Raw genomic sequence first — 17,928 nt, 5'->3', positions numbered from 1 at the left:
TGGAAAGAGCCTAAATGCCCATCAACTGATGAATGGATAAAGAAGATGTGGCTTATATACACAATGGAATACTACTTGGCAATGAGAAAGAATGAAATATGGCTCTTGTAGCAACGTGGATGGAACTGGGGAGTGTGATGCTAAGTGAAATAAGCCATACAGAGAAAGACAGATACCATATGTTTTCACTCTTACGTGGATCCTGAGAAACTTAACAGAAGACCATGGGGGAGGGAAAGGGAAAAGAAAAAAAAGGTTGGGGGGGGGGAGGAGCCAAAACATAAGAGACTCTTAAAAACTGAGAACAAACTGAGGGTTGATGGAGGGTGGGAGGGAGGGAAGGGTGGGTGATGGGTATTGAGGAAGGCACCTGTTGGGATGAGCACTGGGTGTTGCATGGAAACCAATTTGACAATAAATTTCATATTAAAAAAAATAAAAAATAAAAAAATAAAAAAACAGATTATATCATAATTCTAATCATTATAGAACTATTTGGTTTACAGGTTTCATAACAGCCACCAAGATTTCTTTTAAGAACTATATGTAATAATTGATTATTCCATTTTGTGAGCCCATGAGTGAAGAAAATGCCCTTTGGGAATCTTGAGACTTTGTGATAATGTATTTTGAATACACGGAACATGAACATGTAAAAGGAATAATCTAACATCTGATGGTAGTAAGAAGTTGTCACTTCTGCTCATTATGTAAATCCGACTTTACAACTCTGACCGCTGATAAGGAAAATGTAAAACAATATTTTGCATATACTTCAGATTTTGTATAGCGTTACAGAAGTTCATCCTATGATATTGATACTTGGCTCTGGCCAGGGCCCAATATTAACTTAACAACCGACCATTAGCCATTTTGCCAAAATAGGTGTTGGGTACGCTTCTAAATGCACAGTGTTGCTCTCTGTGCTTTAAGAATTACCTACTTGTTTTTCTTTCAGTGAACTGAAGGTAAATAACAAAAAAATAAACCCATCACAGTCATTTTAGCTTTTAAAAGGAAGGCAGCAGCATTATAGGCTAACCACAGAAATGAAGGTATGTAAGCTGGAGTAGAGGGTCCTGTTAGGGAGGGGCTGAGAGAGGAAATACCGCCTCATTTTAGTGATTGAGTTACCATATTCTCACCTAGACAGTCCAGAGAAATCTGCTTCTTCTTCTTCACATCTTTCGTCTAGTTCTTTCAAAGCCAAGGTGACATCTTCTTCACAGATGGACTCAGGGTAGCTCTCAGGAGCCAGGGGCTCTGGCATGTCTGTGTCTTCCAAGTTGAGAATCCCTCGACACACGAGAGAATCCTGCTGTTCTTGAATTATATATGACCCTTCATCCTCAAAGCTTGTCAGAACTTGTTCCTCCTTTAACACTGAACCTGTATCCTGTAAAAACAATCACATTTTTTAATCAAGTTTAAAAACATTTTAAAAAAGTTTTTATCAACACAGAATAAATGACTATTTCCATCAATATACATTTTTTTTTTTTTTTATGAAGTAGTATTCTGTTTGCACAGGTTAATTTTTGGAGTTTCTGGGCTCAGATTACATAAAACAGTTTAAAAAAAAATAGTCCCAGGCTTAAAAAAATGTTGAAATTAAGTATCACCTATTGGCACATAGAAACATCAAGGAGATCACTTTTCTCATAATAGGATTTAGGTGTTTACTTAGAAATATATTCTTTGGTAAAATAACTTCTCATACAGATTCTCATTCTACATATGGTTACTATACATTCTCACTTATTTGAAATGTAATTTCTTTCACCCAGTGAATTCTGGACAGAAGGTGGGGGGAGCAGGGAGATAATTCAGAATGGTTTACCCACTGGTCCCGTGGGGCTGTCCATGAAGCAGGAACAGGTACTGATCAGTCAGGAGGATGCTGAACTGAAACAAATGCATCCTTACTGGTTTCTAAACGAGCTGAGTATTTGTGATGGAAGAGTTACTTTCAGGTAGTAGGACGACACTTCATCATAGAGTTAGATTTCAGCAAACCCTGGGAAATTTTAGACTGCCGTACTTTGCAAGCTGAATGAATTACAAGCTCATTCACCAAAAAGAATGCCTACACTCGCCTAACTCTAGGCAAATGATGATACACTCCTATGTTAGGCACCAGTGGTTTTCCCTTCCTACTCGCTGCAACATGACTGAAACAATGTTGCCACATGCCCTGCACCCACTGGAAGCCCAACACACACTGGCTAAATAAATGAACCACCACTCCTGAAAAAGAAAGATACTTCCAAAGCGTATGTATACCATGATGGTGTATCGACATAAATTTTAAGGTGCACGGATGTTAGTTTAATCTGTGCGAAAATAAGCACTGATGGTCTCCATCGTAGGAATAAAGATCAGTTCCTTGCCGTGCTTGGTCCTAAGTTACTACTTAGTTGTGCAGCAGAGTCACTCTTCTTCATGGGTCAGAGTAGAATTTTTCCTCCAAAATATGAAAAGCAAGTGAAAGAGCCCCTGACCTTAGGCTAGTATGGGCCTCAGTCTATACATCTGTAAAATTCATCTGTAACATAAAACAAATGAAGGATTTTGACCAGATTCTGGGCTGGGTGCCCTGGGATAAATTAATAGCTATCTACAATTAATTTACAATCTAACGGGGTTAGGCTAATATGCGAATAACGGTAATATAGCGTATATTAAGTGTAAGGTAAATATTATGTGCACTATACAAAGGATTGCTGTTACTCAAAGAAGGGAAAGGTCACATCTGCTTGAGGTAATGGAGACTAGTCTCTTTGGAGAAAACAACATATGATGGGCTTTGACAAAGATGGGTTAGCAATAGTGTCATGGACTGAATGTTTTTATCCCCTCAAAATTCATATGTTGAAACACCAACCCCCAATGTGATGGTATTAGGAGATGAGGCCTTTGGGTAGTGGAGGGGCCTCATGAATGGGATGAGTGCCTTTACAAGAAGAGGCCAGGGATCTAGCTAGTTCTATTTTTTAACCATGTGAGGACACAGCAGGAAGAGCTACCAGGAAGAGAGGCCTCACCACACAATGAACCAGCTGGCACCTTGATCTTGGACTCCCCGGCCTCTGGAAGTGAGAAGCAGAGTTCTATTGTTGAGAAGCCGCCCAGCTTCTGACATTTTGTTATAGGAGCCCAAGCTGACCAACACAGCATTTCAGGGAAAAGGACACAGAAGATAGGAAAGAAATGTGGCACAGAAATGCGGCAGGAAAACACAAAACGTATTAAAGGGAAAATTGGCCTGGAGTTATTAAGCAGAGAAGGCAGCAAACTCTGAGTCTGCACAGAATAGCACTTTTTAAATAATACAGTACAATCATTCCTTAATCATTCCAAAAGCTTATATTCAATACACTCTGTCTGCATCTGAAGTTCTTAAAAAAGATTTGGCCTGGGTGGCTCAGTCAGTTAAGCCTCCGACTTCGGCTCAGGTCATCATTTCACAGTTTCTGAGTTCGAGCCCTGCGGCGGGCTCTGTGCTGAGAGCTCAGAGTCTGGAACCTGCTTCAGCTTCTGTGTCTCCCTTTCTCTCTGCTCTTCCCCCACACGTGCTCAGTCTCTCTCTCTCTCAAAAATAAATAAACATTAAAAAATAATAATAAAAGACAAAACAAATTGGCCATTCAAGTGGCAAGCATTAGTTATTTGGAAAGATAATTTATGTGACAGTGTTAGAGGCATTTCTATACCTAGAATTTTATTAGTATTTACTTTTCCTTCTACATCAACTGGAATATACCATGTTGAGATAACCCACCACACTTCTTAGTTTAATGCCCTCACTTTTCATTACTTTATACCTATATTTGGTTGTCATTTGTTATTGAATAACAATTACAAAATAGACGTTTTACCTGTAATTATTAACATATACTACATGCTGAAATTTTCTAACAGCACTTAGATTTCATGAAGAGAGTGCTTTTGGGCTAATGGAATGGATTCCACTGTTATATGTACATTATGAGACTCAAATTTTCTTGAGCTTTATCTTATTACACAATGATGTGTGTGTGTACACACACCACACACACAATTACATTCAAAGATTCATTTCCTGGGGCGCCTGGGTGGCTCAGTCGGTCAAGCGTCCGACTTCGGCTCAGATCACGGTCTGGCGGTCTGTGAGTTTGAGCCCCGCGTCGGGCTCTGTGCTGACAGCTCGGAGCCTGGAGCCTGTTTCAGATTCTGTGTCTCCCTCTCTCTGACCCTCCCCCCGTTCATGCTCTGTCTCTCTCTGTCTCAAAAAAAAATAAAACATTAAAATAAAAAAAATCAAAGATTCATTTCCTGTAAGCCATAATCTCTGTCATCCATGAACTGGTATGTAAACTATTACAAATACTAGAAGAAATTCCTCTGTGAAGGTTTCTCTGATAAATACAAGTGAAGAAAGTAATCCCTTAACAGCTCAGAGTGTAATTTGTATACATTCCAGAGAAGAAAGGAGCAAACTGAGCTCTGAAAGTTTGTCATGACATGAAACACATCAGCCTGTTCTGTTTTATCTTCCTGATATTAACACCATTGAAGGGGAAAAAACCCTCAAACAACTCTAGGATTGGATTCTCCCTTTAATTCAGAAAGTATTTCACCTATTCAAATTAACTCCTCATCTGGAGAAGTTAACAGAATTATGGTTTTACTTCATTATCTTGGTGTTTTCATGCCTTTTTAAAAAGGGCAATTTGAGGTCATTTGATACTCCCTGGCATACGAGGGAAAAACAGACTAGGCTAGCATACCTAACAGAAACAAACTCGTACTATTCTCCTCGGACAGCCATTCTTTGGTGATAATTGTAAAGTTAACAGAGCTGTTTCCAAATGAAATCCTATGGCTTATGAATATCTACTTCATCCTTATTCACTTGTGTCAAAGCTTACAGTGAAAATGAAACCCACGACTGGAAAAGGAAATAAACCTAGTACAGTGAAGTGTTTTTCCTTTAGGAAAAAAAAAAAAAAGTATCATCAGGAACTTTACAGTGTCTTGGAAACAAGCCATCAAATGTAGTCCTGTTTGATGAGTGACTGTCCCACCTGAAATAACAGTTTCCAGTATATATGGAAATACATGTGAATTTTCAGTTTATCTCCAATAAATATAAATATGATATGAACTTCTATCAGTAGTTTACTATGATTATAGCTATTTTAATAACCAAAAATAAAAGACTTCCCATTTGTCAAGTAAACAGAATTACGACACACAACCCTTAACCTCACTGCTTTTGTTAGGAAGGTATTTCTAGTACTGGGCTGTTTTCCATGGTTTCTAATGAGACCTTTTCACATGCTATGATCCAAACCAGACACAGTCGATAGGTTATTAACAAGGAATTAAGGCTCACTTAACAAGCCTCCCAGCAACCGAAAAGGAATACAGGCTACTTAAGGTGCATCTCTAAATCGGTCCAGTCTCTCCTGGAAACATTTGTAAGTTTCATGCACTCTTTCAGGTCCCCCTTATCTTATCTAAGGTTCTTCTGGTTTATCTCCTCTCGGCCTCCTCCCACCCACCCTCCACACTTCTCACAGAGACCTCACTAGAACACAAACCAGACTGGACCTTCTCCTGATGACAGGTGCCTAGACTGCAAGCTTCATGTGGCAGGTACCAGAATCTACTTTCCGTATTCCACACCAAAGAAGAGATTTTAAAACGCAGACTCAATCAGATCATGTCCCTCTTCTGCTCAAATGCTCCGACGGCTACCTCTTCTGTGGCTGCAGGATCTGCCCACCCCTCTCCTCGTCCGTCCTCCCGGACGTCCTCCCCTGCCCTCACACTCTGTCTCTCCTGTTCCCTGCGATCCGGCCCACAGGCCAGCTTGCTCTTCACACACACCGTGGCCTTTTTAACTGCTGCTCCCTCAGCCTGGGACTTCCTCCCTCCACATCTCCTTGTCACTGAGGCTTCACTTCAAGTGCTGCCTTTTCTCCCTCACCGATTCCACATTTCTGTTAGATTTTCTTAGTACGGCTAAGAGGGTGATGAGTTTCTGATGTATTTATTCTGTCTTACCTGCTTATCATATCTTTTACTACAAGTAAGCTCCATAAAACCAGGAGGCTTTGCCACATGGCACCACATGCCCAGGGCCTAGAATAGTGACCAGCATGCAGTAGGGGCTCCATGTGTATCGGTGAAATCACCAAATGCTTGCATGACCTGTATTCTCATTTAGGCATCTGGTACAGTGCTTGCCATGTAACAGGTATCTCTTCAATGACAATTCATGACTCGTGATCATTTTGAGATAAAGTCTTCAATATGGCATGTAGGACCCTTCTCGTCTTAGACCCTACCCATCTCTTCTCCTCCTCCCATTTTATTCTCCAGAAGTACTCTCAATGTCCTGCGGTTACCTGAACATGCCATATTATTTCACGCTGCCCTGTCCTTCCACATGGTGTCCCTCTGCCTGCAATGTCCCCATTGCTGGGACTGCCCTTTACCACCATCTCCCCGGTGTACAGATGATCAGTCTCTCCTGAGTTTTCACAAAGCCCCGAACATGCTGTTATTAAGTTTCTTGTACTGGAATGGAATGCTTTTTTTTTTTCTTTTTTACACCTTCTCTATCTCTCTCAATTGACAATTCCCTCTCTGAGAGTGAGGGTCACCATGCCTTATTAATCTTTCTGGCATCTAATTCAATGCGTGGCATCTAAGAGAATCTCAATATTTGTTGAATTATCTAAACTTAAGCCATACTAGGCATACACTTAAAATGCCAAAAAGAGGCGCCTGGGTGGCTCAGTTGGTTAAGCATCCGACTTCAGCTCAGGTCGTGATCTCATGGTTCGTGGGTTCAAGGCCCACATCCAGCTCGGTGCTGACTGCTCAGAGCCTGGAGCCTGCTTTGGATTCTGTGTCTCCCTCTCTCTCTGCCCCTCCCCTGCTCACACTCTGTCTCTCCCTTTCTCTCTCTCTCTCAAAAATACACAAACATTAAAAAAAAATATTTTAAATGCCAAAATACCTTCATTTCAAACTATGCTTACTGTTAAAAACATAAAATACACTATAAGCTTAATAAAAACATGAGATTTCAACTAACTAAAATAATGAGATCTAGTAATTACATTAATTTGGTTAATACTGAGAAAAATGTAGTATTTCCCTAATACTTACCGAAGCATAAAAGCACATATGACAGAACTATAGCAGTTATAGTTAAAAAAAAAAAAAGAAAAGAAAAGAAAAAGAAAAAAGAGTATAATAATCTTAAGGGAAAAACACCACTAAGAAGACAAATACTTACTTATTTTTGGTCAGTCATTATCTTGGGATCTGGCTTACTTCTCACAGGCCTTTCCAAAAATCGTAATACTAGTAGTTCCAACGTCTTTTTTAAAAAGGTTTCCTTTAACCAACTGCTAACACAGCTGGCCTGAGGTTTGAATCCCAATCATAGCACCAATCACATAAACCCAAACACAAAGCAAAAAGAGAAGAAAAAAAAAGCCGTCCTTCCAAGAAGATACAGCACCAAAGAAGATGCTCGCCACCCCAGAGAAGCATCTGTCCATTGACATTGACCTCAATCACACTCTGCAGCACAAAATGCTCATTAAAAACACTCAAGATTATTTATAACCTGTGGGTCATTTCCTTAATCGGCCAACTTTTTTTCTTTTTTTTTTTTTTTTAATCATCAGATTTGACTATTTCATTTAAAACAACCCAACAGGTTAGAAATACTGGAAACAAATCAAATAAATTAGTGTATCAGATGAAAACTCTTTTGGAAGAAAAGCAAGGGATGTAACAGAGTGCTAAAAGGAGCCCAGATTGGCCAGGCACCAGCCCCCATTTCTCCCCACCTCAGGCAGCTGGCTGTTAGCATTATCTAGAGAAGCCTCCAAACTTGGGGTCTCATCTCTGATTTGAAGCACTTCTTCTGTTGAGACGCTGCCAGTGGAATCTTGAGACTGAACAAGTAGATCGGGATGGTCTGGCAGTGTTTCGTCTGCAGCAGAATCACTGTTTAACTGCAAGGAGAAACAGGAAAATAAGGAAGTCATCCGTGAGCCAGTGATGGTCACAAAAGCCACACCGCCTCTGTATCATATTTTGGGGGCTTAGTTAGAAAGAGCCTGACTTCCTAAAATTACCTTCCCCCCCCCCCCCCCCCCACTCTGTTACTCTGTGACAGAATCGATGCTGCTAACACGAGCAGCTAAGCCAGCAGCATGAGCTGCATCCATCCATGCAGGTTAAGCTTCGCTAAACAAAAACTACCAAAGTGAAAGACCTCCGCATAACTACGTTCATCGTGAACCCAAATTCACTTTTTATGGTAATATGTTGTGTTTTCAGCTGATGTGAGCAATTGTGAGGACGGGGGCTCTCTCCCTCCCTGTGGCTCCAGGGCCCAGCAGGCAGTGCTTTCGCAAGAAGCAGCATTAACGGGGGGGGGGGGGAGGCACGTAAGTCTGAACAGGCTGTTCACTTCTCTAAGCCAAAATATGACAAAACTTCAGTCAGCCAAGAAGAATTAGGACAATAAAGTTGTTGTAATGGCAGTCTGTCATTAGTGGGTTTATATTCTTGGAAAAGAATCAGAAAAGAAGGGAATACTAGAGTTTTTCCTTTTCTAAGCAGGGTTATAAATTCTTCACCGTCAGTAACATAAATATCAAGTTTCTGATTCAGAGTAGGTAAAGGCAAAAACCCTTATGTCCCCTGTGAAGAGGAAGCAACTTTGAATTTGTTTTTTTATTTTGTTACCACTAGGACTAGGGTTGGCCTTATAAGGAGATAGTTCTTTTTTTTCTCTCTCTCTTCTTCTTCTTCTTTTTTTTTTTTTTTAGTTTTCATTTTTATTTAAATTCTACGTAGTTAATATGTAGTGCCATATTGGTTTCAGGAGCAGAATCTAGTGATTCATCACTTCCATACAATATCCAGTGCTCATCCCAACAAGTGTCCTCCTTAATGCCCATCACCTATCTAGCCCCAATCCGTCTACCACCTCCCCTCCAGCAACCTTCAGTTTGTTTTCTGTCCTTAAGAGTCTCTTGTGATTTGTTTCCCTCTCTTCTCTCTTTTCCCTTCCCCTCTGTTCATCTGTTTTATTTCTTAAATTTTACACATTAGGGAAATCATATGGTATCTGTCTTTCTCTGACTTATTTCACTTAGCATTAATAAACTATATAAATGGCAAGATTTCATTCTTTTTGGTGGCTGAGTAATATTTCATTGTATATATATACCACATCTTCTTTATCCATTCATCAGTCAATGGATGTTTGGTCTCTCTCCATAGTTTGGCTGTTGTTGATAGTGCTGCTATAAACATTGGGGTGCATGTGCCCCTTCGAATCTGTCTTTTTGTATCCTGTGGGTAAATACCTAGTACTGCAGTTGCTGGGTCATAGGGTGGTTCTATTTTTAACTTTTTGAGGAGCCTCCATACTGTTCTCCAGAGCGGCTGCACCAGTTTGCATTCCCACCAACGGTGTTAAGAGGGTTTTCCCCTTTCTCTGCATCCTCACCAACATCTGTGGTTTACTGTGTTGTTAATTTTAGCCATTCTGACAGGTGTGAGGGGCTATCTCATTGTGGTTTCGATTTGTATTTCCCTGGTGATGAGTGATGTTGAGCATCTTTTCATGTGTCTGTTAGCCATCTGGATGTCTTCTTTGGAAAAATGTCTATTCATGTCTTCTCCCATTTCTTAAGTGAATTATTTATTTTTTGGGTGTTGAGTTTGGTAAGTTCTTTATAGATTTTGGATACTAATCCCTTATCAGATATTTACAAGTATCTTCTCCCATTCTGTCGGTTGCCTTTTAGTTTTGTTGACTGTTGCCTTCACTGTAAAGAAGCTTTTTATTTTGATGAGGTCCCAGTAGTCCAGTTTTGCTTTTGTCTCCCTTGCTCTGGAGACGTGCTGAGTAAGAAGTCGTTCCGGCCGAGTTCGGACGGGTTGGTGCCTGTGTTCTCCTCTAGGATTTTGAGGAGACAGGCAGTTCTATCCCATAGCTCTCATGGGAGCAAACCTCTGTTAAGCATTTAATGTAGGCTGGGTGGCCTTCCTCCTCCTAAAATTCCCATGAGACAGACACTATCCAGAGTCCGGTTTTAAAGGGGAAGTTAGGTAGGTTGACCATAGTTACACAGAAGGTTGGTGGCACAATGCCACGGTCTGGCTCCACGGAGGGCTGGTGCCTCCTTCAGTCACTGTTGCCAGTAACTCGATTAAATGAAAATAGTCCCAAGGAGCACGAAGCGTTAGGTGGCATGGATTTGGAGGCAGACAGCTTGGTTCCAGCCTACTTAACTAGTAGCTATGTGTCCTGGGACAAGTCGCTCGTCCTGCAGAATTGCGATAACCGTACTTACTTCATGTGGTTGGGGGGCGGGGCGTTCTGCAGACTAATAGATGCCAAACACCCTTCACAGAGGCTGGGGTATGACAAACATCCAGTGAGTGGTAACAGTTGCTGTTATTATCATCAGTTGCTGTTCATCATTTAACACTTAAATGAGGGTTGACTGAAAGACATCGTGGGACAACAATGAGATGCCCAAATTGGAGAGGTGACCAGAAGCCACGTGCAAACTGGCAACTTCCCATTTTGTTTACAGCCAGAGCAGCCCCTGCCACTCAACACTGCGGCCAGCGCTCCACCAGCCGGACTGAACGTGGAGCAAACAGGGGCAAAAGAGAGGGCATGGCTGGGCTCAGTGTGAAAAGGGTGTCCCTTGAGAGCTAGGTCAGTGCAGCCTGCTGGCACCACTGATTCCTAACTATGTGCCCCGCGGGGGCCCTTCCACACCTCCTTTCCTCCTGCCACCCCTTTCGCTCCCACATTTCTGAGCAGGCAGACTAGTCTTGCGGGCTTCCTTTTCTCATGTTTCACTCACTCTTTAATCTCTGCCATGTAGCCTCTGGGCCACAAGTCGGAACCCCCACATATAACTGACCTGATCTCGAAAGGCACAAAGCTGTGCTCGATCTTTTCACGCCAACTAGCAAGGAAAAGTGGGTGGCGGATAAAGCAATGTTGGTGTCCACACGGATACCAAAACTACGCGTCACTCAAGATGAGGACTTCTAGAAGTGTCCAGAGCGACTCGCCATCACTAGGAGAGAAGGTAACACTGTCTCAGCTGCTAAAGGGGGTGCGGCATAAACGTAAATGTTGAGTCATGTCATGAACAGCACGCTCCATTAGCAATGCAACTCTGTATTTTCATTTCCGTGTGTGCGTTTTACCCAAAGTGAAATGAAAATCGGAAAATCCAGAGGCAGTAATTACTAAGGTGGAAGTTAAGAGGAGAGTGAGACCAACTGTCGCTGTATGAGAAGGTAAGTGTGTACCATCTGCGTGCGGGACAGTATCTGGCTTGCTGTGAGAGCTGCTTCCTCTTCCGAGGACTCGTCCGTGTCTTCCTGGTTGGTCAGGTTCAGGCTGGGGGTGCTGCTGGAGCACTGGTACTCTTGGAGGGAGGGAGTGTCCCCTTTGTCAATACTGTCCAGTGAGCGCCTGCGGACTCCCCAGTTGAAATTGTCCATACTTTCACCCTGCAAAAGAAAGACATGATCTCTAAGGCCTCAGATACATGTGTATAAATACAGTAAACACAACACACCAGGAAAACATGTACTGAGATGAAAAATACTCAATGCATCATCATAAGCAGAGTTTCAATCAGCCCTTCAATTTCTCGAAACTTTTAAAACATCGTTAAATATTCATATTTAAAGAGATCACAATATTTGGTTGAGCCTGTTTTAACTAAATAATTTTCTTGACTTCCTATATTGTATGACTGGGGACCGACTAAACCTACTGTCTAGGCCATTTCTATTCTAATGCCCAAACACAAATGAGACCACGAAGAAGACGAATACATCACAGACAACGATACATAAACAATCCACAACACCAGGCTGCAACTTACCTGCAGTTCCTGGTTAGCAAAAAGGAAAACACACAGAATTAGAAAGAACGAAGACAAACATTTAAATATACGCTACACTTTTGGGGGAAAACTCTTTGTGATTTCTCAAACCCAAAGACTGATTCAAGCTCTGGATTAAGCTCTGAGTAGAAAGCCAACATGTGATTGAAATTACTTTTTTATGCAAAATATATTATGAAGAAGTCAGAGACAGACACTGAAAACAACATTTCTGTGATACACTTTGCAAACACGAACTTTAAGAAAATCTTCAAGATTTACATAGATTTAATACTTGATACAATGCAAAACTGACTTAAAGTACCCACATTCAGTTGACAACATACAGGGTCACAATTATTTTCGTCTAGAGAATGGTTCTGGCTAAACCCAGTGGCCATTTTTTACTACAAAATAGTCTGAAATCAAGATCAAAGCCATCAAAACATAACTTTTGACAAGTTCAAAAGGTCAAGAGGAAATAGGGCAGATTTCAATTTCACCCCACTTTTGGATTTACAGAAGTTATGTTTCTGTTATTCTAAGCTGATCCTCCTTTTGCAAGGATATAATTCTTACACTCGCTCTTAAGCCCTGATATGACAAATGACAATGAGCTGGCCAGCAATATAGGATTTATTTGTGTTCCTTTACTCAAGAGGCACTGGCTAGGATACAGGTTTTCAAATCCTTTTTTTTTTTTTTTTTTTTTTTTAAATAAAGCAAAGCAATACTTATTTCGAATGAAATTTAAAATGGAAGTCAACCGTGCAAAGCTGATGAACTAAACCCAAGCCGCTTTGGCTGCAAAAGGTAACAAGGAGCTCTTTGCCTGCACTCTGGGTACATCCTTGAAGTCTTAGAAACCCTGCAGGTCAAAGTTCGAAAAGCCACCTTCCTACCAGATATTTCAATTATTATTATGTAGCACAGTACATAATAATGGCAACAGCCCTAAATATTTGTTTGGTGAATGAATGGGGAGCTTCCAAGGTTGGCGGGTATTTGGGGGGTATTTTAGAAGTTTAATTAACAGTTTCATTTGTTTTGTACCAAAGTATTTCCTACCACCATGTTTTAAGCAAGACTATATTTAGGTTTTAAAGAATCTCTACTATTTGAATTGTCTAATGATGAGGCATACATGAACACCACCCACCCAAATCACTATGACCTGAATTAAAGACAAAACTACATTAAGCGTCTTTAATTCAATTTGCCAAAGTTCTGTTCAAAAGCCATGTTAATTAGTACCTATGTATTAGGGTATGGGATAAACTTGGAAGCATTTACAGAGTTCTTAAAAAAAAAAAAAAAGAAGAAGATAAAAAAGCAAACAAAATAAATAACTTTACCATTACGAACATGTCAAGAGCCTGCCTGCCTGCCTTCACAAATTTTAAACTCTCAATTGAAAACAAATAACTGCATTAGAGTTTAGGAGCTGCTCATGCCCTTGTGGTCGGGCAGCAAGGCTCTTCAATCCATCAGACTTTCTTGTCTGATTATTCAAGTCAGTCCTACTTCTTACAACGTGTTTTTGAAATTGGGGATGTGAAATCAAGTTTAGAGGATGGTGATCTGCCACTTTGAAAAAAAAATGAAAGAGAATAGGAAATATCAGCGTGCATAACAGCATAGGGTGAGGCTGCATATTCTTTTTATTTTTTTTCAAGTAACCTCTATACCCAATGTGGGGCCTGAACTCACAACCCCAAGATCATGAGTCACATGCTCCACTGACTGAGCCAGCAAGGTGCCACAAGGCTGCGTGTTCTTGAAACTTTCATTTTAAAGGAATGTGTATCTACTTGGATGTGATATAAAATGTATTAAGTATGGATCACAGTAAAAACAAAAAAAGTTTAAAAGCCACTGCCCTATGAGGCTGAATAATACTTGCTTGGGGGCTCCTGTGAACCTACACATGTTGTCTTTGGGAACATGTTCATGCCGAGTACAAAGGCAATTGGTTTGACCCTGAGCCACCATGGTTGTACCCTTCTATATGCAAAGGAGGATGAAGCATGTAGGAGGACCTCCTTAAACTGGTCTCCTGTCCACAACTAATGATGTGACATGGCGCAGGCCATTACATTTCATCCCTCCTCACCTATTAGAGCCAAAGGAAACATCCCTTCAAGAGGGTTAATCAATGCATTTGAGTTATGTGAGTGACTTTAAATTCTTTGGAGAAAGATGTGTCAATGACATGGGATGGATACCGGATGACAAGGCATTTTGGGCTTCTCAAATATAGGTATTTGTATACATTTTAGAATGCACACTTTTGAAACTTATGTGACAAACGTTTTAGATTGAGGAGTTGCAAGTTTACGGGGATGAGCTACAGGAATAGGTCCCGAAGAGCCTCACAATATCAGGGCAATCCTGTTCTCTTTGCCACAATGACTGTTTCAGAAATTGGCGAATGATCCAGCTTGACCCACTAATGTAACAGGAAGTGTGCTGAGGACGTTTAGGAGAGCAACTTCTTCACTGTTACAAAAGTGACCTTCATTTGCTTTGAACACTGCTGGAAGTGGACATAACCATGTGACAGAGACTTGCAGAGAAGGGCGGAGCCTAGCCAACTGCAGAGAAATGATCAGAGACCTCCCTGAGCCACATCTAAATAAGCTATAACCCTCTGGACTACCTCAGTTTTGTAAGCTCGTAAATCCGCCTTTTGAGTCCGATTTTTCATTTCGAAATCATCTAAACTGACACATACCTATCAATTTAATCTAGACTGAATCAACTTAGAGGAGAGAGCCCCTTGGTGCTACGTGAAATGAGTCATTTGAGGGGGCTGGCTACAGTACGAAGAAAACAGTGAGGGGGCGCCTGGGTGGCGCAGTCGGTTGAGCGTCCGACTTCAGCCAGGTCACGATCTCGCGGTCCGTGAGTTCGAGCCCCGCGTCAGGCTCTGGGCCGATGGCTCGGAGCCTGGAGCCTGTTTCCGATTCTGTGTCTCCCTCTCTCTCTGCCCCTCCCCCGTTCATGCTCTGTCTCTCTCTGTCCCAAAAATAAATAAAAAACGTTGAAAAAAAAATTTAATTTATTTTTTAAAGTTTGTTTGTTTATTTAAGTTATCTCTATACCCAGTGTGGGGCTTGAACTCACGGCCCCAAAATCAAGAGTTGCCTGCTTTGGGCGCCTGGGTGGCTCAGGTGGTTATGCATCCGACTTCGGCTCAGGTCATGATGTCACAGTTTGTGAGTCTGAGCCTTGCATTGGGCTCTGTGCTGACCGCTCAGAGCTTGGAGCCTGCTTCAGATTCTGTGTCTCCCTCTCTCGCTGCCCCTCCTCTGCTCACACTGTCTCTCTCAAAAATTTTGCTGCATATTAATTTGTTTCATTTGAAACATAAGCATATCCTAAATTAAAGACATAACTTTGGAAGAAACCCATTTTTCACTTTTTATTTCTTGGGGCAAAGAGTAAGAATTAGACGTTCCTCTTCTGTTTCAGACTGCTTCTGCTAATTGACCAACCGTACTAGTCACGTTTACTTCCCAATTTAGATTTTTACCTTTAAAAACATTTTTGTTTAATTCGTTTGTTGTTTCAAGTTTTTATTTAATTTCTAGTTAGTTAACATATAGTGTAGTATTAGCTTCAGGAGTAGAATTTAGTGATCAGTCACCTATGTGTAACACCCAGTGCTTATCACAAGTGCCCTCCTTAATGCCCGTCACCCATCTAGCCCGATTTTACCTTCTTGACCTCACACTGACCTTAATAAGGAAAGATGCTATGGTCAAACACTTAATTCTCATATACTTGCAACTGTAAGCTATAAATATACGGACTGCCCACATCCTTACCTCTGCATCTTCCAATTCAACATCTAAAAAGTCAAAATCCTTAAAAACGCCAAATTGTTGTTCACTGCTGTTGTCTTCCACGGCCACTTCTTCCTCTTGAATCATGTCTTCTGTTGCAGAAATTAGGCTGGTCTGTTGGTCACCAACTTCCAAATCCTCATTAGAAGAAAATACAACCTAAGGCACAGCCAAAAAAAAAAAAAGGCCACCCATCAGCATCATCACTCTGCCCATGAGACACTGGTGCCCGAAGAGCCACTGCAGGCTTCATCTGTCAAAGAATTCAGAGCTTCAATCTGGTTTTCATGCTAAAGTCTAACTGGTTGAATACTTAATTAATATAACTGCCAAGTACCATGGGGACCATATCTTTTTCATTCTTAGTTAATGCCATGAAATAAGGGAAGTTAGAAAAGGCAAGCAAGGAGACAGAATACTTTCCATTTTTTTAATGGAGTAGTAACAGGATTTTTACAGCCTTTATGCATGCGATCATGATTACTCACGGATGGATTCTTTGGAAGGCCAGATTCTGGACCACAGAGAGAAAGCACATTCATTAGCTTTTCTCTTGTTCTTCGCTAAGGGGGGAAAAAATGCAAATGTTAGGATTACTGATAAGTAAGACAAATTCTCAAGCTGTCATACATACAACAAAATTGATTCTTCTGTAGATGTTCGGTTCTGATTTTTTTTTTTTTAATGTACCTGTGATAACTGTGGCCTTTTCCAGCTAACAGGAACCAAGGCGTTAGAATTAGAACCAGAAGAAGTGGAAGAAGTACTCCTAGTAACTGCAATAACTTTGGGTTTCCCATTTCTTCCAGCTGCACTATGCTGATCGCCATACTTATTTCCAATGATTGGTGTCTGCAGAGAAACAAAAAGGACAGTGTTCGACTGGGATATTTCACCATAAAGGGATTGGTAGTGGATCTGTAAGGACTTTTTTTTTTTTTTTTTTTTTTTTTTACAAACAACCAAAAAAAAAAAAAAAAAAAAAGCAAAGGAAGATAACAGCATAAAGTAGATGTTACAAAAATCAAATGTAATGATGTCTTTTAAAAAATTAATTTATTTTTGGGGCGCCTGGGTGGCGCAGTTGGTTAAGCGTCCGACTTCAGCCAGGTCACGATCTCGCGGTCTGTGAGTTCGAGCCCCGCGTCGGGCTCTGGGCCGATGGCTCGGAGCCTGGAGCCTGTTTCCGATTCTGTGTCTCCCTCTCTCTCTGCCCCTCCCCCGTTCATGCTCTGTCTCTCTCTGTCCCAAAAATAAATAAAAAACGTTGAAAAAAAAATTTAATTTATTTTTTAAAGTTTGTTTGTTTATTTAAGTTATCTCTATACCCAGTGTGGGGCTTGAACTCACGGCCCCAAAATCAAGAGTTGCCTGCTTTGGGCGCCTGGGTGGCTCAGGTGGTTATGCATCCGACTTCGGCTCAGGTCATGATGTCACAGTTTGTGAGTCTGAGCCTTGCATTGGGCTCTGTGCTGACCGCTCAGAGCTTGGAGCCTGCTTCAGATTCTGTGTCTCCCTCTCTCGCTGCCCCTCCTCTGCTCACACTGTCTCTCTCAAAAATAAATAAACATAAAAAAAAATTAAAGAGTTGCATACTTCCACTGAGCCAGTCAGGCACCACGTGATGTCTTTTTTTTTTTTTTTTTTTTTTTTAAATCAGGAGACTTCACTTCACTGAAAATGATTCCCTGAGAAGATGAGACAATCAGACAGCTCATTCCTATTTTATTATTATCTTCGTAAGTTTATTTATTTATTTATTTATTTATTTATTTTATTTAATTTTTTTTTTTTTTTTTAAGTTTTACTTATCTATTTAGAGAGAGAAAGCACAGGCAGGGAGGAGCAGAGAGGGGAGACAGAATCCTAAGCAGGCTCAGCACCAACAGCACAGAACCCAACGTGGGGCTTGAACTCATGAACTGAGAAATCATGAGGTGAGCTGAGATCAAGAGTCGGACGCTTAACTGACTGTGCCACCCAGGTGTTTCTTAAGTTTATCTCTTTAGAGAGAGAGCATGAGTGGGGTAGGGGCAGAGAGAGAGGGAGGGAGAATTCCAAGCAGGCCGCATGCTGTCAGCACAGAGACTGATGTGGGGCTTGAACTCATGAACTGTGAGATCATGGCCTGA

The 17,928-nt window shown here is 41.1% G+C and overlaps 1 protein-coding gene across 11 annotated transcripts in view; it reads right to left on the bottom strand.

The window, feature by feature from the left end:
• Positions 1-17,928, bottom strand: part of FRYL (FRY like transcription coactivator) — a 272,003-nt gene that overhangs the window by 17,906 nt on the left and 236,169 nt on the right. For all 11 annotated transcript variants that reach the window (XM_058722642.1, XM_058722640.1, XM_058722639.1 and 8 more), the window contains 6 exons: positions 16,487-16,648; positions 16,285-16,359; positions 15,779-15,955; positions 11,365-11,568; positions 7,857-8,024; positions 1,146-1,396 (listed from right to left, as the gene is read on the bottom strand). In XM_058722642.1, the coding sequence (XP_058578625.1) occupies positions 1,146-1,396; positions 7,857-8,024; positions 11,365-11,568; positions 15,779-15,955; positions 16,285-16,359; positions 16,487-16,648 (1,037 nt within the window). The remainder of the gene's footprint in view (positions 1-1,145; positions 1,397-7,856; positions 8,025-11,364; positions 11,569-15,778; positions 15,956-16,284; positions 16,360-16,486; positions 16,649-17,928) is intronic.

The sequence above is a fragment of the Neofelis nebulosa genome, chromosome 3 (assembly GCF_028018385.1).
Source record: "Neofelis nebulosa isolate mNeoNeb1 chromosome 3, mNeoNeb1.pri, whole genome shotgun sequence".
Lineage (NCBI taxonomy): Eukaryota > Metazoa > Chordata > Mammalia > Carnivora > Felidae > Neofelis > Neofelis nebulosa.
This window is presented reverse-complemented; position numbering and strand designations above follow the sequence as displayed.